The 26791-nt window shown below is 43.2% G+C and overlaps 1 protein-coding gene across 1 annotated transcript; it reads left to right on the top strand.

Moving 5' to 3' along the window:
- Positions 1 to 283: 283 nt before the first annotated feature.
- On the top strand, positions 284 to 26791 carry b4galnt1b (beta-1,4-N-acetyl-galactosaminyl transferase 1b). The gene is made up of 12 exons (XM_056751228.1): positions 284 to 490; positions 4648 to 4776; positions 4947 to 5169; positions 5429 to 5605; positions 5849 to 5955; positions 6915 to 6952; positions 7147 to 7327; positions 7496 to 7594; positions 8047 to 8234; positions 8330 to 8470; positions 11029 to 11266; positions 25175 to 26791. Exons 3-12 carry the CDS (start codon positions 4955 to 4957, stop codon positions 25387 to 25389), a joined length of 1599 nt encoding a protein of 532 aa, XP_056607206.1. The 5' UTR covers positions 284 to 490; positions 4648 to 4776; positions 4947 to 4954; the 3' UTR covers positions 25390 to 26791.

The raw sequence follows: 26791 nt of genomic DNA, 5'->3' as shown, positions 1-26791 counted from the left end.
TCATGAGAATGATGAAGAAATGTTATAAGATTAAAGGTCTGTTCACACTTTTGTTGTTAATTGGGTTAACGGTGTAGAGCAAAAATCTTAGAAAATTGATAAAAGTAGACAGTTTAAGTGGTGGACGAAAAAGAATAGACTTCGTCTGATTTTTTTAATCAAGAGGTTTGTCTTATTTTAAGTCCAGCAGAATTATTTTACAGACATATGCTATCGGCAAAGAAGAAACATCGTTTGCCATGCGACAGACCTGAGCGCATGTTGTGAAGCTGCATCTTTTATTCTCCACCACTCAGAGGATCGCAGCTGACTGCGCTGCATCCCCCCACATTACGACAGAGGGTAGCCCTACTCATCTCTGCTGTTCTCCATTCTGAGGTGCATGTCATGCAAAATTAATTTCTTCATTCATCAGCTGTTTGCTTCCATGTGACAAACGCGGCGGGACTATTTTAGAGGCGGCAGATCCCTATCAGTGCCGACATTACAGGTAAGATTTATTTGAACAGATATGGCCGCTTATCCACTCTAGTGTGATTAGCGCTGATATGATTTACCTTCTAATTTGCGGCGCATTGGTTGTTTTTAGTGCACATTTAGGTTAATACAAGCGGTGCCAAATAAATTGATAAGCAAACGGATCCTGCCGTTTGCCCTTAAAGCAATGGTTTTCAAACACGAGGAGCATTTCTGATAAACTGTGGTTCTGCATAGCCTAATGGTATTTGATGTGGATGGTGGGACATATGGTGACAACAGGCCATGGCTTTCGGTAGATACGACAGACTGGATTTGAAACAGTGGAAATGATGAGTACGCCAGTTCCTTTACCCTTTAATGGCTATCGATTATTTACCGTGGTTTTGATTTTGAAAGCCTCGAACAGCCGACGGTGCACCTTGCAAGCTGTGCGGCCTGTCTGAGTATATATACTTTACATTGCTCTAGGAATCACCGCACATTGGCCTGCTATATAGACTATACCAGGGGTATTCAATTAAAGAGGTCCGGCCTTTATATTTTCTTCCAAACGGAGGTCCGGACATTATGTTCATTTTTAATCAATTTAGCCCAGTTGGATAGAGTGTATAAAAGATATGATCTTTTATCAGGCCATTTGTTTTATATTTAGATATATGCATGTATTAGGGGAATACAGTCCTAATAGAAGTCTGATCATTAATATTTGTAAATAAGAAAACTACTGACAACATGCAAACAGCAAATGTAATTTAAGAATTGAAATGCTATATAACAATTACAATCATAAACAGAAAACAATGTTACTTCATAAATTAGCTTTTCCACGCCATTTTCACCTTTTCACTTTCATACAAGAACTACTTCTATCCTTAAATAGTGTCCCAATTAAAACGTTGTTCATTATAAAATGTGACCCTGGTTGTGAAAACCCAGCATAAAATTGTTTGGGCAGTGAAATAGGTATATGCTTGGATTAAGAGATATTGCATTCTAGACTTAAAATGATTGAGTGTTTCTGAATGAGGTGCTATTCAAGTTAAAGCCTTATAGCAGGGTAGACAGCAACAGTTCTAGCTCCAACCCGGGAAAGAAGTCTCCTGCCTGTGGTTTTGGTTATCCTGAAGACACAGATTATCTTTTTCGGGTGTGTTTGATTGGGGTCGGATCTTAAATCTTTTGTGCAGCAGCACTCCAGGACTGACTTTGCCTATCCCTGCCTTAAAGGTTAACTGGATTTTTAACTGTATACAGTAGTGTTGCTCCGATTCATTGGTCGGCAATCGTAATCGGCCGATTATCACTTTGGGTTATATGATCGGCGGTCTCTATAAAGGCCGATCCAGAAAACCCGATCAGATGACACAAAATTGGCGAGATATTTTTTTTACACGGTATGAAAATGGCTTCACCGGTCTGGTAATCCTACAGGGTGTGTGAACAAGACGATGCATTAGCAACCTGAAACGTGTTTACTATACGAATTCCACGAGGCGGGAAGCACCCCAAAAAATGTTACACCACCAACCTCAATAGACATTTGAAGGTTACTTACGTAAAGGAGTGTGAGTAGTTTTCAAAGTAAGCTAGCACTAAGAGAGGGCGGGATAGTTCAAAAGCTCGAGCGCCACTCAGCTGCAGAGATCGCGTCAATTATTAAAAAGTAATAAATCCACCAATGAAAAATATTACTAAATGTTTACTATAGTAAAAACATGGCTTAAAAATACAAAGTAAAATCTTACTATGATCTTTGATATTAAGAACTAAAGAGAAATAGCAACATAGAATAAAGCTTAATACAATTGCTAAATTACATGGTGTATTGGTGTTAAGATAAAAATCAGTAACAAAAGTGGTAAGGATGTTATGAAACCGTCACTGATTTTAAATTTAAACCTATAGACAGTTGAATCTGATTATTATTTCCCTACAAAAGTGGGTAACTCAGACAAATGAGCAATAATGTGTGATTAACAGTTATTTATTTCATACCCAGCATTTCAGCCCCATACAAACAATGGGCGAAAACAAAATTGTTAAATATTTTTACGAAAATCATATAACACGTTCCTCTGTGTGCTTACATGTTGTTAACACGTACCTATGGTGCCCGGTCGGCAGTGCGAGTAACCTATCGTCTCAACAACATGTTTTTCACGTTTAAGAACTTGTTGTAACACGTTTGTGTTTTCCTTACCCTTTAACTCAATACCAAAACTAACTGGACAAAAAACATTGATTATACATGAAATATTTCATTATCTCACTTTTAATTAACGCATTTCATGAACGTCATACATCATATGCAGTAACAGACATACAATCATTGCTGTTCATTTGATTTGTTTACATTTAATTTGCTGTTCATTTGTGTACATTGCTTGTGTTGTTTTATGTGTGGATTTGGTGTTCCCATTCAAGGTACTGTACATTTAAACCTGTACTAGAAAATCTTTATCCTCTCAGCGCTTTATACTAATGTTTATTTAATATTTATGCTTAAAATTTTAAGCGTCTTATTAAAAAGACAAATTCCTTAATTCAGGAAATAAAGCTCTTCCTTTAATTCTTTAATTTTGATTCGAAAAACATTGCATATGTAATTGTTGTTAGTTGATTTTCTAATATAAAACTTGTTGAAATGTTTTCAGTTTGTCTATCAGTTCTTTTTTAACAATTTTAGCTCATTTGAACAAAACCATGATGATATTGATAACCGTGGTAATTTTGTCACTATAACCATGATGTGAAGTTTTCATATCGTTACATCTCTAATTGGACCTGTTAGTTACATTTTTGAGGTTACCTTACCTAGCGGATTGACCTCACCTGAGGTTACCACTCAACACTACACCGGATGACCTCCTAGAATCTAATATACTCTTCTGCTGAGTCAGACAACTTCTTTCCCCTTTTTCAAGAACACTATAACTTAAATATAAAAAAACAATAAGATCTTAAGTGCCTACATTAAACTTCTGCACAGCAAATTACAGACAGACTCCAGAAGATGCCTTTGAAAATGCTTTAATTGTTGAAACAATTGTTGAAATAAATAATCAATGCAATTTGTAGGTGATTGTATGATTATTGTATGATTTTTTTAAACTCTTAACCTCTAAAATAAAATGCCACCACAGACCCCATTGACAAGTAGGAACATTTTTTTTTGTTCTGTTAAACACAAAAGAAGATATTATGAGGAATGTAGGACACCAAACAATTCTGGGGCACTTTTGACTATTGTCATTTTATAGAATGTATCTGTTATTATTGTTCAGTTTTTCCATGTTTAATGAAAAACGATTTTTTAACAGTTTTTACAGATTTTTTACAGTTTATTTTTGGCGCCCCAGCTGCCAGAAAATTTACAGTGCAGCATTCGTCCAAATATCTTTCTCTGCGTTCAACCAGACATAGAAAGTTATACAGGTTTGGACCAACCAGAGAGTGAGTAATTCATAACAGAATTTTCATTCTTGGATGAACTATCCCTCTAATTTAGATATAAGCTGGGAGAGTGTGTCTGAGACCTGAATAGTTCTAGGAAGTTTAGGTGCCATGTACATGTACAGTAAGAAAAACCCTTACCTACTCTTCTGGAGTTTTGTGATTTTTAACAGTGTTATTTCTAAGGAATTTGACTTACCAATTCTGGCATGGAACAACTTGACTGGTCTGCAAAAAATTGGAGAGCCGCTTTCTCGGTAGACCCATTGCCCAACATCACTGCATCAGTGCATGCCATTACTGATATGCTTGTGTCTGAATGTGAACAAATCCCTGGAGACTGCATCCATGCTTTAGCATCTTGTGGTAAACCTTCCCAGAACAGTGAAAGCTTTAATGGACAAGCAGTTATTGGAAGGACCCACTACCTAATAATGTTTTTTTTATATAGAAATAATCACAAATCACATACGGGTGTGATGATTGGATATCCACATGCTTTTATTATTTACATCTTATTACATACTTTTACATTGCGATTTTTTGATTATCCATTGAGTTATTTAAAAATATTAAAAATATATATCTTTAGTTCAAAAAGCACCCCAAAAAACTTTTTTGCTACTGTAAGAAAGTGTAGAAATACAGTAAATAAGTAATCAATTGTGTTCTAAATCGACTACAATTTTTTTTATAATGTGTTTTTTTTACTAGCATATGGAGAATGCTCTCAATCATCCTCTTTAACTACTATCAGCCACATCAAGATTGAGCCATTCAGTGCCATGGACCTTTAGGAGCAGTAATGGCAATTTACAGTACCCCTCGCTCTGATTGGATAGAGTAAGTCTTACAATAAATGTATTGTTTTTTAATTAAAAGTAATAACATGGAGAATAAAAAGTTATAAATGCTTCATTATGGTGTACAACAAAATACAAAGTCTAATGTTGTTGGATAGTTACATTAAATTAGGTTTTAACACATTTACGTTTAATGTGTCTGTGTTTTAGCTTGTAGCATGCGTTCCCTACGTAAAACTGTGCTGTTAGCTCTGGTTGCGTCAGTGGTGCTGGTATTGGCAGTGCTACATTCATGGCCCACTCGGGTCTACAGCACTGTGGATGTCCGGTACAGGCCAGGCCCTGGAGCTGAACGGCTGCTGGAGGAGAGACTTCCTGATCCGGATCCCAGCGCTAGCACCATCCCGTACCATGTGAGAGAGGGTGTTGCCAGGTCAGTTAGTCTTTACCAGATGACAAAAGATTTGTACAACACAACAACCCTCCGAAAACGTTACAGCTCCATTTGTGAAGTGCAGAAAAAATAATAATTGAGTGATTAAAACCACGACTAAAGTTTATTTGGTTAGTTTTAATTGAGTTGGACAAACTATTCCTTAGCGCAGAATAGGAAAAGACATAAGCAACTTTGTCTTCAGGTCAAAATTTTATGACAGATTGCCTGTGTGATAACCCCTCTCATCTTCTGCAAGGCTCCTGGCTCGTAACGGGTGTGTGTGTGAAGGAGAGAGCAAGGGGGTCAACTTGCCCTTTGCACAACTATTGTTCCCTAGAGTGTCTGCCCACCCCCTGCACACTGCCTTCCAACCCTCCCAGCTCCATGAGATGAAGAGACGGCGTGCCAAAGAGTACCAGAGCTTCCAAATGAGGTGCTTTGCATCATGTTATGCCAGTAAAATGAGGTTTATGTTTCACATAGTTAATAGACGGGAGATTACTTTCAAATTATATGTTTAGGCATTTTATTCCGAAGCATAATTTTGCTAATGTATGCACACAAGGCATTTTAGTCATTTATTTCGTTATTTTTAGACTATGCTTACATTTTTCTGGATAGACATATGAAATATGAAAACAGCATGTAAGATATGCATATTTATTTTTATGTAAAGGTCACAGTCCCCGACTGATCTGCTGATTGTAGCTGAAGCTAACAGCCCCCTGCAGTACCCAACACAGGGTGTGGAGGTTCGGCCACTTAAGACCATCCTTATACCAGGTATTGCTCTTAATATCCGTTTGAAATTCTTTCCAGTAATTTGCTACTATAAATCATACAGTACTAAATTGTTTTTAATGAAAAAATACTAATTGTGTGCGTTGGTTTAGAGTTAGGGGTTAGAACGTACAGTTTGTTAAGTATAAAAATCATTATGTTAATGGAAAGTCACCATAAGAGACTGATCAGACAGAACACGTCGTTTGCTGTGAGACGTGCCTCTTTTGAATTGTTTTCAGTTGGCACGAAGCGTTTTGCTGCTTATGCACGCCGGGCGCCTCGTGTTTCTGCCGCCTGGCACGCCTCATGTTTTAGGGGGAGCGCTTTGAGTGCCCGAAGTTGAAAAAAATTAATCGAGTGAGTGGAGAGGCGGGGGCTTCCCTTGTGGCAACAGAAGTTTACAGATGCTCGGAACACCTGGAGACACCAGGAGAAACTTGTTGTGACAGTTTCAGGTTACCTAGCAACATACAAAAAACCCAGCGCGCTGCTCTTTTCAAAAAGTCACCAAAAGAGCAGTGCGGCTCGTTTTCGAACATGAAAACCGCATTCTGTTTGATCATACCCTTAAACACCATGTCAGTGTGTGAACAAACAATTTTTTTAAGTCTTTTTAACTAACCTGCTTATTCACACTTTTACTAACTTACCATTATTCAATTACAATAATAGTTCAGTGATTCAAGAATGACAATGCAGTCCCAATACCAGCATGAGTTTAAAATGTGTTGTTTAATGATTCCTTTCACGCATCTCTTCAGGAATCAAAATTTGAAAATGAAATCATGTAGTCTGACAGCATGTGTTTCACTGTACAGCACAATGATGTGATGTTCATAAGTGAGATCTGGAAAGGGCTCTTTATTAGATTATGTAATGGACCATTGTGGTAATAGAGGATGGTTTGATTTAGTTACAGGCAATGGACATTAACAGTACATGACTGTAATGTGTTGTAGGTTTGGCCTTAAAAGATCTGCCCAGAGATGTCTTCAATGTAAGTGAAATGACAAATAAGTCTTTTTTATTTATTTTTCATTTGTCTTGAGCATTTTACTGTACTGTACTGTATTTTTAAGACCAGGCATACATTAATGACATTACAAATCACTAAAAACAGAGATATTTAATATGAATGATTATAATTAAATTGCATATTATTTGATTGTGTCTCTTTCTGTTTTACTGTAGGTGAACTTCTCAGCATCTTTGGGCACATTTAATGTGGCAGCAGAGGTGGAGGGGGTAAAAGTCAGGGGTGATGGTGAGATGCACATGACCCTGAGCAGCAGCTTTTTGCTAAGTCTAAACCGACAGCTTCAGTTTATCACCTACACCAACACTCTGTTCCACCCCAGCACTGCTGACACAGGTATGCAGCATCTGGGTAATTTCTACAGAAAAATCAAGACCCGAAAAATTGCTTTAAAAAATAATTTGGTTTAGGAACAGAGCATTATTGAATCCACATAAACATAAAAACACTGCAGGACTACATAACCTGTATTTCATATGTTGTTTTTATGTGCATGTGATTCAGTGCAGTTAGAAACAGAAGGACATCAGGCCCTTTTCACCATCAAGATCCGGCATGGAGTGACACCCAAACTCTACAATACAGGCTCTGATACAGATCAAGGTAAACAATATCCAACACTCATGTACAATACAGAAATAATGCTGTTACATTATGCATCAGTTGATTTAAAATTGTTTAAAAGAAAAATGTAATGTTTTATGCATGTAATTTGCATGAATACATGCAAATAACTAACACAAATGAGTAAGCTCATATGGATTCTACAGAATTGTTTTCGTAATTTTTGCACACTGATTTTCTGGTTAAACATGCAAGTGAAATGATTTTCAACTTAGGAAAAAGTGAAAAATAGAGCTGAGAGTATTGAAAAAAAGATTTCTTGAACCAAAGGGTGAAGGATGAGTATATGAATGACACGTGTTCCACTTATACAGAAATACGCCGATGTTTTCACATAGTTCTGTCAAACCGTATCAATCTAGGGCTTCAAGTGAGTAAATTATTGCCATATGTTTTCTCTCACATTTATCATTCCATATGTTTATTCTTAGAGTACAACATCAGTGCTCTTGTGACCATAGCAACCAAAACATTCCTGCGGTATGACAAGCTCCAGGAATTAATTGACAGCATTCGACGGCACTACCCAACAGTTACAATAGTCATAGCAGATGACAGTGAGCATCCCAAAACGGTGTCTGGTCCGTATATTGAACATTACATTATGCCCTTTGGAAAGGTAAGTCTTGGTGTTTCTATCACCTGTTTCTAAAGTGCTTCTCATGTGTTCATGACCATTGTGATGGGATCTGTCTATGAATGTTCATGTCTCAGGGCTGGTTTGCTGGTCGTAACCTGGCCGTGTCACAAGTGACGACAAAGTATGTACTGTGGGTGGATGATGACTTTATATTCACTGCCAACACAAAGCTGGAGAAGCTGGTGAACGTGCTGGAAAAAACCACGCTTGATCTGGTGAGTGATAATAATAGTGTAATAGTGTTACAGATACTGTATGTTACCTGCACATTTAACTCATTGCCGGGAAATTCCATGGAAAACATATAACTGAAAAACACACTACCAGTCAAAAGTTTTCTTCACTTCTAAAATCATGCTGTGCTGCCTTAAGCAAACTGTTTGTTAATGTTTGTTAGAACGAGAGCAATTATAGTTTGAGTAAGAATACATTTTGGGGTGAATTGTAGAGAAAAAGGGTCAGGGGCACTGTCATGAAATAAGAAATGTTTGTGATTTTCACCCCGTGTATAAACGTCAGTACTGTTGCATTTTACTTTCAAAAGTATCTGTGTGTAAATCATGTATACAGAAATTGTCGGAATAACCACAAGGATATTTTCTTAGTCTCTCCTGTGGTGAGGAACCTAAACCTTTGCAACTCACCACAGTCCCCAATTAAACTTTTATCCAGAGACTGCCTATCGCACCACTTCACAATATCCACAGCAACAGTCCTGCTAATTAAAACTATCATGTCCCTTGACATGTTGTTATTCTTTAACGATGGTTAATATAAAACAGCCTCAGCGTGTGCCATGGTTAAAAATAGGGTATAACCCAAATTATTGTGTTTGTTTTAGATTAACAGATATCAGGGCCTCCACACATTGCAGTATTTTTCTATTGGCTGGAAGCAACGTCACTCACATAGCAGCTTTAGTTTGTAGCAGAGAACATTTACATTTATGCATTTTGCAGACGCTTTTATCCAAAGCGACTTACATTGCATTATCCTATGTGCAATAGGTATGTGCAATCCCCTGGGATCGAACCCACAAACTTATGTTGTTAACGCAATGCTCTTACCACTGAGCTACAGGAATGTTCAGAAGCATGCTAAATGCTATGATGGAAGCAAAATACTGTGCAAAGGAATTTTTGGCGCACTGCACACTTGCTTTGAGTTTATTATAAGCAGCATGTAAAAGTAATTGTGCAGTAAAGTCTGATTCGTTTATTACAGGAGTTTTTGCAGTCTTATTTTATGTTGTTAACAAACAGCTATGATTATTTGGTTGCAATAGGCTAATTTAACCTGTTGACCGTTAGTAATGACTGAAAGTTCCATCTTCCAAAGCTCCCGCTTCAGAAATAAACCTGTCTCCCTCCATCTCAAACAGCCCAATTCATGCTGCAGGTGGTAGCGAAAAACTGTGCAAAATAGTGTAGTAAAGGCGCGCTGCTCGCTCACGGACTCATTCATTAAAACAAGATTTTTGGAATCGGACTACAGCCCACAACTTCCCGGGTACATGATGTCACTATTCCGAGTGCTTTTAAAAACCTCCGCCCAAAGGAATAAACCAAAAAATGGGTAAGACCTTCCTTATAGAGGAGGAAGAGCCTCTGGAGTAGTGTTTGGTTATCAGAGATTGTAAACATTTAACTGAGCTACCCGCTTAACTACTTTCACTTTCATCACAGTCCTACAGCTGGTCATAAGAATTCAGCTACACACATTAACCAATAACCAAAGGCCAAATAACAGCTTCAATGACTTTAACATCCGCCTTGAAAGCTGTTCTGTGTATTACACTGATATTGTGTGTGTGTGTGTGTGTGTGTGTGTGCACATAGCCTATCTCTTAAACAGTTCTATGAAACGTCCTTTGAAGTCCTCCTTGCAAATGTCTCCATTCGATCCTGTGTCATTTCCCCTTGCCATAGTAGGAAAAAAATGTGCGATCTCTAACAAAGATTGACATTTGCATATACACTAACAGACCTCCGTTACACTTCAATCGATCTGAATGTTTTGAACTGATAAAGTGAAGTAGACGCCATTGTTACTTTTTTGGGCTAAAAGACAAAGTTTATGAATACACGGGCACTGCGAGGGGCACCGACCAATCACAACAGCCTGAGAAGCGCACTAGTCCATCTTCACACACACTATAAATGGGGAACCAATCACGACAGACCTGGTCAGTTTTACCAATCCAGTCGTTTTGTTAGAAGAGGAACAGCGTTGAACAATAGACTAACTTTTTTTGAAATTAGAAACATGGACATCCATTGTTAAACACCCTAAAAACATAATCAAAGCCTCAAAAACAGCAAAAGACTGGCTCCTTTAATATTTACATGGTCGCAACTGGGAATGTACTGTAGGAGTGGATGCCATCTTAATACACTTGTTCTCATCCCACAGAAATGAACTGAGCATATGTTGTTGTCAGGACAGGCGGAAACAAACAAAAGAATGTCTCCTCTGGTAACTGATTGTGTTCATTCTTTTTGCCAGCAGCTCTGGGACAGATCATGGCTGTATAGTGTGTCAGTTATGTGACCTTTCCATTTAAAGAGGCTTCTTTGTGCACAACCAACAGAGTTTGATTCATACCCTGAATAAATGGAGATATTATATTGATAGATAGAGACAAACTGTAGATGGAAGACGTTTGTTATGTCATTCTCACAAAGAAGGAAATAATATTCACGAAACAATTTTCTTCATTTCCATTTACCCTCCTTGCTTGTTTTTAGTGTTTTACTGATTTGTGTGCCTTTAGGTCGGAGGAGCAGTACGTGAAGCTACAGGCTACACTGCCACCTACAGACAGACGATATCAATTGAAGCCGGAGAGGAAGACGGGGACTGTCTGCACATGCGACGTGGCTTTCACCACATCATTCAGGGTTTTCCTCGTTGTGTTGTCACAGATGGAGTCATTAATTTCTTTTTAGCTAGAACAGACAAGGTGCAGCAGGTTGGCTTTGACCCTCGGCTGGCACGTGTTGCACATCTAGGTGAGTGTGAAATGAGTGGTGATTTTAATATTTTCTAGGTGCAACTATTTATTTTGGCACAATCAGTGCTTGAAGTGAGAAAAAAGGTTCTGGTACTCTCTTGTGCATGTTACAATATGGAAATTATTACCACATTTTAAATTTTTAGAACGAAAAAACAGTATTTGGACATTCACTAAAGGAACCATTTCACTCACAATTTATTTAATAATGTTAAATAATATTCTAAAAATAATCTTCTTCTTCTAATTTAATCCATCATATAATTTACGCAATCAGATTTTTTGCCTTATATGCTATAAAATTAAAGCCCCAGTGAAATCAAAATGAAAGTGTTTCCTTTTATTAAAAATAAATTGGTGTTACGAAGTGCTCAGAGATATGAAGGGGTTGAGGATCTAAATGCAGCTTTTTTAAGAAACAGGCAGTAGGTCAGGGCAGGCAGCAATCAATCATGAACGAGCTCCCAGGCGATGGTCGGGAAGGCAGCAGAGGTTCACAAAACAATAAGCAACTCCAAAAATCGAAATACACGTAATCCAATAAAGCCTTGCTCAGAAATGCAGACTTTGCACTAAATGACAAAATGAACCAGGTATAAATAGACATGAAGACACAGGTAAATACAATCATTTCTGATGAGTCCGGGCAAAGGGTAATGGGAAATGTAGTGTGTGTTGGCAGACCGGGTGATGAGGGGAGTGCCCTCTAGTGGATTTGAGAGGGCACTGCAGCTGGTTACTTTGACAGCTACCCTAAGTGATGTCAATAAGCTGATATGCTCCTATGCGCTGACAAAATTCCCATTTAGAGTATATAACCATTCAAATCTAACAGTCTGGCACGTGCGCTCAAACTAATCTAGGGAATGAATGATGAATAGTTCACTAGATGGGTGATCAGTGCAAACATTAACGTCTCAATTTTGCGTTAGTGTAACGCGAGCATTTGCACATGACATTTACATTTACATTTAGACATCTAGCAGACGCTTTTATCCAAAGCGACTTACAAATCACAAGAGACCCTCAGTCACAAGACACCCTCAGCCAAGGAATCGAACCGACAACCCCCTGGTCACGAGTCTTACTCTCTAAGCCCACTTCCACCGGTAACACTTTCCCTGTCCATCCCCGATCTTCAACCTTTGCTGCAAAGTTGGCATACCGGAGATTTTTTGTTTCAAATGCTTCGTTAATGGCCTCTTCCCAAGGTACAGTCAACTCAACTATAAGGACTGTCCTACTGGAGCAGGACCACAGAACCATTTCGGCATTATGACTTTGATGTTCCTTGGGCTTGGACGTTTCCAAGGCCCTCTGGCATCAAATTTTTCATGAGAACATTTTTGCACCATTGCCCAAATACACATGACTTAAGAGTGGTTCGCACAGAACGCATCTTTGCATCTAAAAGCGCATGACACAGCGCTCAGGAATGGTTTGAAAAAGCGAAGCACTCTTTTGATAACATAAATCGACGAATGCCAAGTTGCAGCTATTGTAAACAAAAGCTTATGACACTTGTCCCACCTTCGGGGTCTTTTGATTGGTCAACTGATGTGGAACTGACATTGAGCTGCGTGGGTAAAATTGTTATTTATTTCAAATTGACACAGCTGTTAAAACCATGGCGCTTATGTGAGAAATTCTACAAACGGCGCAAGATGCAGGCATAGCAGTTAAACACGTCCATCTAGACTCTAGAGAGTGTAAACATAGAAAAACTTTATAAAAGTAGTTCTGCAGAATAGAAAAACCTCTCTCTTTGTAAAAAGCACAAAAAAAAATAATAATTTATATTTCGCAGTACTTAACACCTAAAAAAGCTTCTGACCTTTCCAACTCATATTACGTTGGAATAGGTTAAGCCTATGCCTTGTATAATTTACATTTCTGAATAAAGAATACGAGCATTTAACAGTCAATGCATTACAAATGAAGCATCAATCACCAAAGGATTTAATGTTATCTTAATAAAAAAGTATCTTTCGTGATTTCCAGAGAGAAAACTCTTCCACAATGTAATCCAAATCCAGCTGTCTCAAAACTGCATTCAATGGCCATTAAAGACAGTGAACTGAGATGTCTTTGACACATTTCTGTGGTTTTAAACGCATTTTGTCTTTTGCTTTCTTCTTTCTTCTACAAGTGACTTCTGTAAACTTATATTACACAGTGTTTTTTTACTCGCCCTAAATGTCCCTCTCAACAGCGTGGCAATGCATTAGGATTATTTATTTGATTTATTCGCGACGGTTTATACTTTTCAATTGCAAAATTATCCCTTAATTCCACAGCATTCAGCTCTTCTTTATTGAGAAAATTAAATAAATGAAAAATGCACACTTATGCTGGTCTAGTGCCCTCGGCACATGCCCAGTAGGCCTGTCCCCGTCCGTTAATCCGTTCCTGTTACTGATCTCCCTATCCTTTCAATGGACATGCACCACTGTCACAGTGGCAATCACGCTGTTAAATGCAGATTTGCTAGACTAAGGCTGACTGTGCTGCTCGCGCTCTTTGCATTTTTCAGTTGATTTTACGTTAACACATGAAATAATGAGTCAAAGTGCTCTCGTCAACACGCACCATAGACTGACAAGACAGAGGAGGATATATTGATTAAAGTTGTTATTTTGGTTTATCCTTCGCATATAAAGTTTTGTCGTCGCTTCAAAAAAATTAAGTTGAGCCACAATGAGCGAATGGGCCAATTTGACCATGTCTTTAGTACTGTAACATCTGTTAGCTGCAGTGCACTCGTGCTCCACCAGAGGGCACTCATCTCATCACCTGGACTGCCATTTCATATACACATTACACTTCCCATAATCCATTGCCAGATTTATTATGTTAACCACTATCACCTGTGTCTAGTTTAAGTGTTGTCTTTCTGCCTATTTAAACCCTGGTTTTACTTTCAGTCATGGCAAAGTCTTGTTTAGTGTTAATATTGGTTTTCTGAGCATTCTTCTTTTGAATAACTTGTATTTGATTTTTTGACTTGCTTTTAATCTTGGGAAACTGTGCTGCCTGCCTCGACCATTGCCTGTGACCTTTTTTATGTTTGTTTGCTGCCTGCCCTGACCCTTTGCCTGTTTATCTTAATAAAGCTGCATTTAGATCTTGAAGTCTCGGAGCGGTTCGTGACAAGTACTTTTCTGGACCTTGAAAACAACTATAACCATGCTGTCCATGAGGAGGCCTGGAAATCTCATCGACTTCACCTAAAATATCTTTGTGTTCAGAAAACAACAGGAGGTCTCAAAAAATCTAATTGATATAAAGACAATTTTGAGATTAACTTTTCCTTCAACGGGTGCATCTTACTTGACATTGATCGTTATCACAGGAAGGAAGTGCATTTTCAGATTTTAACAAAAAATTGTGAGGGCACACAATTTTTGATAACACACGACCAGTGTTGCCACAGTTACTTTGAAAAAGTAATCCGATTACTGATTATACCTCTAAAAAGTAACTTAGTTACTGTACAGATTTCTGTTTTTTAAAAGTAACCAAATTAGATTACGTTACTTTATCCGTTACATTCAGCAGCTGCTGCCAACACCCCCTGCTGCCTCAACATAAAAATGACAGTGGGTTTTGCCAACACTCACTTAATTGGAAGTGTATTTTTAACAGTAATGTCAATGTATCTCCTGACATTTTTAGTTGAATTAAAGACTATTTCCTGAAAAAGAACAGGTTTTTATTAAAAATAAAATAAAGACTGATTTTCTTGATTTCACTTAATGGTCAAATCAGTCTTTCTAGAGCTAACATATTTAACTGTTAACACTTTAATAATGGCAAAACATACTATTTATAATCTACATTATTTATAAATGTAACTATTAATTTCTTTTTAACATGTTTTATGAACATTGAACCTGTTGTTCACAGCATTTGAGCAGCAAGGAGGGGTTTTGTTTCAAATCAATTATCCACCCGCACGTATCATTTTCTCTGATATAGATATCCGCACCCGACCCGGACTCAATCGTCATTTAAATTACTCAGTAAATTTTCCTGCACTGTCTTATATAAATATTTAAATCTAATATTTTGATTTAGCACACACATGATGTACCATATTAGATGGCTTTCATATACATAAAGTGCCTCACAGTCGTTGCATATTACATACCCATTACTTGATTCATCCTACGCTAAAACGCTCCCACATGGTACTTTTCTTTTCAACCTTTTTTTTCCCTTTTTACATTTCTCTCGGATCTGTTTTGCCTTCATTTCTGCTTTAAGAAATAGACCGTCCTCCACCGCCACGCGCAGATTTCTTTAAAATTACTGCAAATTAGCCCCTGATGAAAAATGCATTTAAAACACATTCATATTTTTAAAGAAATGTTGTTAATATTGTATATGATATCATCCACCCGCGACCCAGCCGCAATTAATCTGAATGTATTTTTTTTTTACACGAATTTGACCGCCATCGCGCATCACTACTGCTCGACCACCTACATCAACTCTCCCCCACTTACTGGTTTTGCATTAAAGTCCAGCATTTGTTGTTTCTGTAAATTGGACTGTGCAGTGCTGCGACTCCAATCGATTCTTCAAATTTGACGTAGTGTTTTTGTAGCTAGATAGCACTTTGTCGCCAGCACAGATAGTACAACGAACCTTAATATTGTCATCTAGCGGAAACAAACTCTTGACTGTATTTCCAGCTAGAAACGCGTATCTCTCTCCTCCCTCCATTGCTGTTTACGTTTGTCTTGCTGTGTGGTAGGGGCTATTACACGTGAATTTTCCTCATGCTGAAAATGTGACTTGTCGCATAATGCTACGTGACTTCACTCCCTGAGACGCAAGAAGAAAGCAAAAATATATATTTTTACTAAGGAAAATGATAAAAATAGTAACGCACAGTGACTTTGATAAATAACTTTAATCTGATTAATGGTTTGGAAAACGTAACGCGTTAGATTACTCGTTACTGGAAAATGTGGTCAGATTAGAGTAACGCGTAGTGTGAACATGTCAGGAGGCCACCTCACTCTTTCAGCTCCCCCATCTTGACTGGTTCCAGACCTCAGAACAATGAGAAAAGAAAACTGAGAGCAGTATACCATTTTACAAGTGCATCAGTTTTATAGGAATTGTTCCTGGTTTCGGTTGATCTAAATAATGCAGTCTTATAATTCGGAAGACACTATTCGGAATACTTTTCCAGAGTTTGGGCTCTGGAAAAGGTTGGAAAAGGATCTCCAACCTGCATTTATATCTATAAATGTACTTGAATTTGAAACTATAAGGTATTATCAACTGTCCAGAGGCCAAAGACCGCAGTGAATGTGAGGGTCTGTATAGTAGTTAGAGGTCGACCAATATGGATTTTACCGATAACTATAACTAAGGTGGTCAGTACCTACAGGATTAATTACCGATAGTTAGAAAAAACACACAAAGTAAATTAGAAATAAGTGTATAACATTTATAAACACATTGCTTGAACCCCTAAACTGTATTGTACTTTTAAATAAAGCACATACATATTAACTACATTAATAAATATTAAACTCCAGTGTATGATTTAGACAAATGATAAATAGGTAATTTCTAAAACTAATAATTTTAAACATTCTTGGCACCAAACTAGCAGAATGACGTATCCATTGTAATATTTTAAAATACATACTGTCGTTTACACATGCGTGTTTGTTTACATTAAAACGAATGTGATTAACATAAGCCGTTCGTGCTGTCTTCTATTTCGGAGGCGGATCTCGTGCGCACACACACACAGGGCATACCTACAGGGCAACTGCCTAACAGTGCATAACAATAATCTTGTCTTGACATCTGTAACGGGGTGAGAGACACGACACAGACAGGAGGGGTGATAACAACAACCCCACTGGGGCATTTATTGCACAAATCCACAATAAACAAAATAAAAGGTTTCACCCAGGGTGCTCGTAACATAAAGTCCGCGCTCGTGCAGTTAGGTCGTTCACGCTCGTGTCTCCCTCGCTGTCCTCTCACTCTCTCGCGCTGGGGGTCAAACGAGGACAGCGGTGGGTGCGACTAACCAAGGACCCTTAGTGGTGTGAGCACGCTTCTTTTATGCCCGGCAGCTAATCAGCGTCAGCTGGACGCAATTAGCGTTAGCTGCCGGGCCGTTTCCAGGGCGACGCTGATCCTCGGTCGGCGCCTCGCCACATTTCCCCCCCCAAGCGTCGACCTGGTAACCGGGCAGCTCCTACAGGAACCTCGGGACGATAGTAGGGGTGGGAGGGAAAATATCGCCTTATAGTCCGACCCATACCGACTGGAAGACGGACTGGAAAGGCCGGCTGGAGGACGGAACTGGATCGCCGGCTGGCACACTCCTGGTACACTTTGCCGGCTGGCATCCGAACGGGACTCCCACCTGTGCAGCGCTCCATGACGGCTGGGCCGCATCTCCTGTCGGCTGAGTAGCTCGGTCGGGCGGCTGAGTAGCGGTCTCTGGCGGCTGGGTAGCTCTGTCGGGCAGCTGGGCGGCACTATCTGGTACCTGGACCGCGCTCTCGGTCGGCTCCACAGCATCTTCTGCTGGCTGGGATTGTCCCTCCGCTTGGCGCCATCGATACCTTTGTCACTCTCTCTTCGTCGTCCTCGGTTTCCTCCGGGTTGGACGCTGATGAGGAGAGCGTGTCCGTCCCTCGATGGACCCAGGAAACACGTACCACACGAACGCCTGCCGAGTCGGTCTCTCTTCGCCCGCATTCTCCACCAGTGTAACGGGGTGAGAGACACGACACAGACAGGAGGGGTGATAACAACAACCCCACTGGGGCATTTATTGCACAAATCCACAATAAACAAAATAAAAGGTTTCACCCAGGGTGCTCGTAACATAAAGTCCGCGCTCGTGCAGTTAGGTCGTTCACGCTCGTGTCTCCCTCGCTGTCCTCTCACTCTCTCGCGCTGGGGGTCAAACGAGGACAGCGGTGGGTGCGACTAACCAAGGACCCTTAGTGGTGTGAGCACGCTTCTTTTATGCCCGGCAGCTAATCAGCGTCAGCTGGACGCAATTAGCGTTAGCTGCCGGGCCGTTTCCAGGGCGACGCTGATCCTCGGTCGGCGCCTCGCCACAACATCAATAATGCTTGAATTCACTTTTCTGTATTTGATAGTGACAGCATTGCAAGATTACTATCAAATTAAATGCCCAGTTCCCTTTCTGTCGGTCTCTCGACGTTGTGTCGAGAACGACAGATGGGGTTCGCCCTTGAGAACCAATCAACTCTGACTACTATAGAAAAGGCCAATGAAATTTGGCGAATGCAAATTGCATGCCGGCTCCGCCCCCGGAAATCCGGTATAAAAGGAGGCCGGCGTGCAGCATTCACTTACCTTTTGTTCTTCAGAGCCATCGCTCATGAGTACAACTCAGGATTCAATCCTCTACAACTACACGCTGGTGCTACGACGTGTTACAGCGGATCGTCCCTTCCTGCAGCGACCTTCCCCTGGGCGTCTCGGCGGTTCCGGAGGTGTTAGAGATTTTTTCTAAAAGTCCTTTTCAGGACTGACTGAGCATTCTCCAGCGCGGCATGTCCCGCTGTTCTCTTGGGTGCGGCACCCTCATCGAGGAGGGGGATGGACACGATCGCTGCATTAGGTGTCTGGGCGTCCAGCACACTGAAGCAGCGTTCGTTGACACATCTGCCTGCACTGCGGGCAGATTGTCATTCAGAAGTTGCGGTCACGGGTGGCTGTCTTCCTACGGGAACCAGCCACCATTTCGTCTGCTACACGGGCTGTGACATCTGTGGCTACGGCCCCGATGACCACCCACGTTAGCAGCGTTAGTGATACGGGGAACTCTGCGAACGTAAACCCGCCAGCCAAGTGCTCACGGGCCGATCGCACCCCGATTCGCTCTTCTGAACGTTCCCCAACCGGCGGTGGCATACCGTCCGGATCCTCACGCACACACTCGGAAACGATGTGTGACGTAGATGAGATGTCGCTCGCAGCATCGGAGGGAGACTGGCATCCGACTCTGCCGAATCCAAACTCCACCCCCAGCGGTCGAGTTCAGGAGGAAGCAGAAGTGATGTCATCCGTGCTAACCCGGGGATGCGTGGTTCCCGAGGTCGGTGCGCGGTGCAAACCGCGCCCACCCCGGGTGCCATGTTTTTCCCGGAGGTGCATGAGGAGCTGTGTAAAACTTGGAACGCTCCACTCACGGACCGTTCCAGTGAAACCAGCTCCGGCTCCCTTACTTCCCTCGATGGTGAGGCAGCCAAGGACTGCGTCGAGATCCCCCGGGTGGAACGTCCGCCTGCGGTGCACCTGTGCCGCGGACGGCTACCACCTGGGGGGGGATCGACCACTCCTACCGTCCAAAGCACGTAAGACTTCGGCATCACTGGTGTCGAAAGCTTGCGATGTTGCGGGCCAGGCTGCCTCCTCTCTCTATGCCTTGGCCATCCTGCAGGTCCGCCAGGCCAGGGCGTTGAGAGGGCTCCACGAGGGTAAGGCCGACCCGGGTATAATGCAGGATCTCCGTGCCACCGCTGACAGCGCTCTACGGGCGACTAAGGCGGCGGCACGGGCCCTGGGTCGGACGATGTCCACGGTAGTGGTCCAGGAGAGACACCCCCGGCTATACCTTGTGCAGAAGAGTGACAGCAAGGAAGTCCGCTTTCTTGATGCACTCATCTCGCAGGGTGGGTTGTTGGTAACACCGTCGAGGACTGCGCTCAGCAGTTTTTTGACGGTGAAGCAGACAGTGGCAATTAACCACATTTTTTTCACGCCGCGACTCGGCCGCCTACAGGCCTCCGAGATCTCACGTGACGTCTGCTTCCCTGCAACCCAGGACCCTTTCGACATCGGCTCCGGTTCCTGTGCCCCCACAGGCGGCACCCCGGAAGCAGAGGTCGAGGGGGAAACCTCCACCCCGTCAGCAACCTCCTCGCGAGAAGGGACACTGACGGGAAGACCCCAGGGAGAACAACATCGGGCCCGAACCTTCACAGCCACGGCTCTGATCGGTCGGTACGGGACGACTCCTGCCTCGTCACCAAAGCCGGGCCCTTGTTAGGGCTTGGCGCCCACTTACTCACTGAGTTTTCTGTTCTCCCCGGGTTTACTTGCAGCCGATCGCACACTCCACTGGACTGTGCTCGGCGAACCGACCTCACACCCTGTCGAGGCGTGAGGTCGTACACATACGACAGCCGTCACCACTCTCAAACCGACAGTGCGTGCCGTTGTCCCGCCAGGCAGGTAAGCAGGCGGAGCAAAAACCTTCCCTCCGGGGACTCCCCGCGACATGGTTAGCTCCGCCAGCCGACGAACCACCCCCCGTGGGAATGATGAAGCAGACCGTCCCCTTGGTCACCCTGTCACAGTCCCTGGGAGCTCGAGAGCTGCCCACACTGTCTCGCTGGCTAATGAGGGCGGTCCGTCTTGGTTACTCGATCCAGTTCGCCAGAGACTCACCCAAGTTTCGGGGCATCATCTCTCCCTCTGTCAGAGGCAGGGACGCCTCCGTACTTCGGGTAGAGGTCACCACCCTTCTGGCAAAACAGGCATCGAGTTCGTCCCTCAAAACCAAGATGTTCAGTGGGTCACCACCCGCACTTCATCGTTCCCAAGAAAGACGGCGGGTTGCCCCCAAAGGCTGCGTACCCTGAACAGAGCACCTTCACAAGCTGCCATTCAGGGTGCTCACACAGAGGCGCGTCCTGACATCTATGAGGTGTCAGGATTGGTTCGTGGCAATCGACCTGAAGGACGCTTACTTTCATGTCTCGATCCTCCTCGACACCGGCCGTTCCCACGGTTCGCGTGCGAGAGGCGGGCATATCAGTACAGAGTCCTCCCTTTCGGTCTGTCCCTGACCGCCCTTTCTCCCTGAGAGGAGGAAGGCGAGCGGGTACTAAACTATCTCAGCGACTGGCCTATCTTGGCACACTCGCGAGATCTGTTATGTACACAAAGGGACCTGGTGCTCCGGCACCTAGGTCGATTGGGACTCCAGGTCAACCAAGAGAGGGGCAAGCTCTCCCCAGTGCAGAGCATCCTCTTTCTCGGTATGGAACTCAGCTCTGTCACCATGTCGGCACACCTGTCCGCAGTTGTGCCCAACCAGTGTTGAACTGTCTGAAATGAACATTTTAGGCAGACAGCGGTCCCCCTGAAACAATTCAGAGGCTCCTGGGACACATGGCGTCCTCGCGGGTTAATACCCCTCGAGTTGATGCACATGACACCGCTCCAACACTGGTTTCAGAGTCGAGTTCCGAGGAGAGCGTGGCACACCGGCAGCAGGCGCATGGTGATGCCGCCCTGCTGCCGACGCACCATAACCCCTAGTCTTTATGACTTTTTCGACGGACTCAGGTCCCTTTGAGCAGGTTATGAGGCAGGTCGTGGTGACGACTGAAGTCTCCCTGCAGGGGTGCGGTGTAGTGTGCAACGGGCACGCAGGTGGGGTCTTGGACGAACCCCCGCCTGCGCTGGCATATCAATTGCCAAGAGTTGTGGGCTATGCTACTTGCACTGAGCAGGCTACGGCCTCTCGTGCGAGACATGCACGTGCTGTTCCGAGGACAGCACTATAGCTGTAGCGAATACAGATCGTCAGGGTGGCGTTCGCACACAGCAGCTAAACACAACTTGCTCGACGCCTCCTCCGGTGGAGTCAACAGGTGACTCGTTCCCTGCAGGCCACACACCCCGGGCAAACTGAACTAGACAGCCGACGTGCTTTCTCGCCAGTTTATGCCTCGTGGAGAGTGGCGACTCCACCCCCGTGCAGTCCAGCTCATTTGGAGGCTGTTCGGGTAGGCCCAGGTAAAACCTGTTCACCTCCCGTAACACCACCATTTGCCCGCTTGATAGTCCCTGCCCTCGGCACGGATATCCTTGCGCACAGCTGGCCGCGGGATGGGCGGAAGCACACCTTCCCCCCCCCAGGAGCCTTCTTGTACAGACTCTGTGCAAGGTCAGGGAGCAGGAGCACCAAGTGTTATTGGTTACACCACACCGGTCTAACCGCACTTGGCCTCAGAGCCGATGCTCTGGACAGCGACTCCCCCTGAACCATTCCCCTGACAGAGGACCTGCTCTCTCAGGGGAAGGACACGTTCTGGCATCCCAGATCAGACCTCTGGAACACCCATGTCTGGTCTCTAGACGGGACGAGAAGATCCTAAGATGGCTACTCCCCCTATACGGCTGAGACCATCACCCAGGCTAGGGCCCCATCTACTAGGCGGTTACACGCCTCTAGACGGTGCCTCTTCTCGTCCTGGTGTCTTTCTCAACGAGAAAGACCCACTGAGGTGCTTGATCAGGATTGTGTTCCCCTCCTCACGAGACTGGAGACTAACATCTCCCTTCCACACTGAAAGTGTATGTAGTCGCTATTGCCACTCATCACGACTCAGTCGGTGGAAAGTTTCTAGGGCAACACGACCTGGTCACCAGGTTCCTAAGCAGCGAGAGGGCGGAATCCGCCTCATCTCCGCTCCATACCCTCTTGGGACCCTAAGTGGTCCTGGGGAGCCTCAGGGCCCCCCAAAGAGCCCCTCGGAGGTTCCGATCTTCCTCATAGAGTAAGACGGCCCTCCTGACGGCGCTCACTTCCTTCAAGAGGGTAGGGGACCACCGAGCATCCTCCGTGTCCCTGGATTGCCTTAAACTCGGCCCTGGAAACTCTCACGTTATCTTGAGACCCAGGCCCGGATGCGTGCCCAAGAAGTTCCCACTACTCCCTCCGGGGCCAAGTGTTGAACTTGCAGGCGCTCCCCATAGGGGAGGAAGACCCAACCCGATTAGTGTTGTGTCCAGTACGTACTGGACCGCACGCAGAGCTCTGAAGCTCTGACCAGCTCCGTGTCTGTTGGAGGACAGCAGAAGGGGAAGGCTGTCTCCAAACAGAGGCTGGCGCACTGGGTCGTGGACGCCGTTACTCACTCCACACGGAGTTTAGCCACCTCCTGGACACTGGCAGAAGCGCCTCTCTAGCAGACATCTGTAGAGCTGCGGGTTGGGCTATGCCCAAACACCTTCGCAAGGGTTAACAACCTTCGCGTAAACCCGGTGTCAGCCCACGTCCTGCGTGGCGACATGTAGGACTTGCATCCGGGGGGGCGTATGCCTGCGAAAGCACCTTTCCACCCTCTAACAGGTTGGGTCAGTGTGCTATTTACCTTTTCTTCTTACCCGAACACATCGCTAAGAAACTGGTACCTCACCAGCCTCCCTTCTTACCCAGACACTGGTTAAGAATAGGCATTCCATCCATCACCAAACAAGCACCCCCTGGGGGCTGGCTGGGCAGAGCAGCCTTCCCCCTTAGGCCGGGATACCATGTGAGCTATCACAGATAGCTCTAACCGGACCTAGTGCTACCGGACGTCTGTAACACCCCCTCCGTGGGCTGTTCCGTCTGATGTATCCTCATGAGAATGGTTCCCACTCCTGGTAACCCATGAGCTTCCCCAGGTGGGCCTCCACCTCGCGGTTAACTACTCAGTCCGCACGTTCCATGCGTTCTCCTCCAAGGACGAGACCATACCTATATCCACCATATTCCTCCCCACGGGTAGGAGGTGGCCTCTGTAGCGCTTCTCTGATTAAGAGTCGCGCTTACCCGGTGTAAACTGATCTGGACGGCCTCTAGCCTATAGAGAGCTAAGGCCCCGTCCGTGAAAGTTACCGGTCAGGGCTGTACCCATCTTTCTCCAAGAAAGCTCTGGAACCCCCCGACCACCACACTGGAAGGTTACAGTCTCACGAAAGCTTCGAGATGACACGCCCAGGCTTGTTACCGTCGCTTCGCTAGAGATTGTGACGCGATACAGCGTTGTGGCGTTTTCCATAGGCAACCCCATCTGTCGTTCTCGACACAACGTCGAGAGACCGACAGAAAGGGAACGTCTTGGTTACGTATGTAACCTCAGTTCCCTGATGGAGGGAACGAGACGTTGTGTCCCTTATGCCACGAACACGTATCGTATTCTGCTGCAGTTTGAGAGGTCTCAGGCTCTTCAGAACAAAGGTAAGTGAATGCTGCACGCCGGCCTCCTTTTATACCGGATTTCCGGGGGCGGAGCCCGGCATGCAAATTGCATTCGCCAAATTTCATTGGCCTTTTCTATAGTAGTCAGAGTTGATTGGTTCTCAAGGGCGAACCCCATCTGTCGTTCTCGACACAACGTCTCGTTCCCTCCATCAGGGAACTGAGGTTACATACGTAACCAAGACGATTCCTTGCTGACAATGAGGGGTTTTTATTGAGCATCCGTCAATAGAATCATTCTTAGTAGTTACGTATTGCACTTTTCGGTCCAATAACTAACACTTCTGTTTTCCCCAACAATAAAAAGATTCTACTCATCCAGTTTTTTATATCAACTATGCATTCCAAAACTGCTGTGTTTCATGAGGCCTTGAGGAAATGTAGAGTTGAGTATCATCAGCATAGCGGTGAAAACTAAATCTGTGTATCTTAATTATACCTCCTAGAGGTAGAATGTACAGTACGAAGAGCAGAATCCCTAAGACTGAGCCCTGTGGCACGCCGTTCTGGACTATTGATTTGCTTGACACCTTATTCTATATTGCTTCAAACTAAAATCGGTTAGATAGGTATGAACGAAACCATTTTAACACGATTCCACTAACGCCAACATCATTTTTAAGTCTATGTAAAAGTATGCTGTGGTTAATGGTGTCAAAAGCAGTGCCAAGATCTAATAGCACAAGTAACGAGATGCAGTCAAAATATGTTTGTATATACAGCAAATCGTTTATTGAAAATTGTAAATGTTTTGGAAATTTATAAATATAATTTTAGTAAATTGTATCTTGATTTTTTTTGTGTTGCAATTACAACTTATGTCTTTGTTTTCTTTTGTATTTTTAGAGTTTTTTATAGATGGTCTTGGCTCCCTGCATGTTGGGTCATGCGATGATGTCATCGTGAACCACGCCACCAAGATCAAACTTCCGTGGGGCCAGTCGGAGAGCGATAAAAAGTATGCGAAGTTCCGTTATCCTCCTGCTTCATCTGATGCGACACACACCAAAAATGGCCTCTTGTACTTCAAAAACCGCTTCCAGTGTTTAACACACAACTGAACACACCTTGACATCTCCATTTTCTTTTTCTCTTATTCTCCGTCAAACAGACTTTCTCTTCCGGAGTAGCTAAAGGGGCGCGTGAAGACTCACAGACTGTGGTACAGTACATACCACACATGGTCCCATGTATGTGTGGGAGAGTTCAAATTGACCTTTTCTTTCGGAAGGGATCCTCACGTGATCATCTTGACTGAAATGATGACTTGCGCAATGATTGGCTGATTCATATTTTTTTGATAACTGAGGATGTGATGTCATGTTTTGTCTTCTTTCTTTAGATTGATTTTTGTTGAGAAGACTCTTTGCATACAAATCAAACCATTACGTAAATTATGCATATCAGTTTTCTCCTCAGCCAATCATATTTTAGTGTCACATTTAACTGAATGAAGAACTTTTCCTTTGGTACAGAAGAATCAAGAAGGCTGTTGAAGTGCAATTTTTAAATCCGGTAAAGGGACACTCCTTCCCATTGGACATTTGGCTGAAATGTCACTTCAGCTCCCTGCCTGGCATTAATTATGTGTTTACCTATCTATGCGTGTCTGTGCGAGTTGTAATGAGGGTCATCTCTCTGTACGTTTGCACTAAAACAAATGGATTTCACATTGGAGAGACCAGACCCATAGCATCACTAAAAGAAGGAATTTACAGAATATCACAAACAAGTTTAAACCACAGAAAATCCAACATCTCTCCCCCACTTTATGTCTCTCATCCTTCAGCTTTCACATACACACTCCAAAAAAATTCTCAACAAGAGATGGTGGGGTCATTGTGTGTTGTTAAACAAATTAATTATTTATTTCAAGAGTGACTGTGCCAAAGGCTTATAATTACTGTTCTAGTTTGACTTATTTAATGTTTTGTATGTATGTTTTTCTTTCCTAATTTCTGGTGTCCCTACAACCCACAGCACAAAAGCATGAAGCCTCATTTTAATTGCAGTACAGTTGTCAGCAGATGTTTCTCTACTTTAACTTAAAGGATATTATGTTTTTTGTTTAAAGCTAGTTTTTTAAAAGGAAAAAGTTCCGGTTAGTGGATCTTGTTGCAGAATGGCCTTACTTAAAGCAAAATCAACATTATTACTCTCTGGCACTAACAGCTGTGCAAACATTAAAGAAACTACAGCCAAATCAAAAAATAAACTGTAATGTTCATGATTCAACACTACCAGTCAAATGTTTAGACACTTAAGTAATTTTGTTATACATTCTTTCTGTTGTACTCTTTTAAAAGTAATAGTAAAGTCATGTAATGTTCAGTCAACATCTTAATACCGGGCACTTGTTTGATTGATTTTTCACTTGCTGGTCAAGCTCATTGAAGCAATACTTACAATAATTATTTTGTAAAGAAATGTAAACATATGTTCAATATATATTTGTTTACACAA

The sequence above is a fragment of the Triplophysa dalaica genome, chromosome 6 (assembly GCF_015846415.1).
Source record: "Triplophysa dalaica isolate WHDGS20190420 chromosome 6, ASM1584641v1, whole genome shotgun sequence".
NCBI lineage: Eukaryota > Metazoa > Chordata > Actinopteri > Cypriniformes > Nemacheilidae > Triplophysa > Triplophysa dalaica.
The sequence above is the reverse complement of the archived record's forward strand: the minus strand, read 5'-3'. Positions and strand labels throughout refer to the sequence as shown.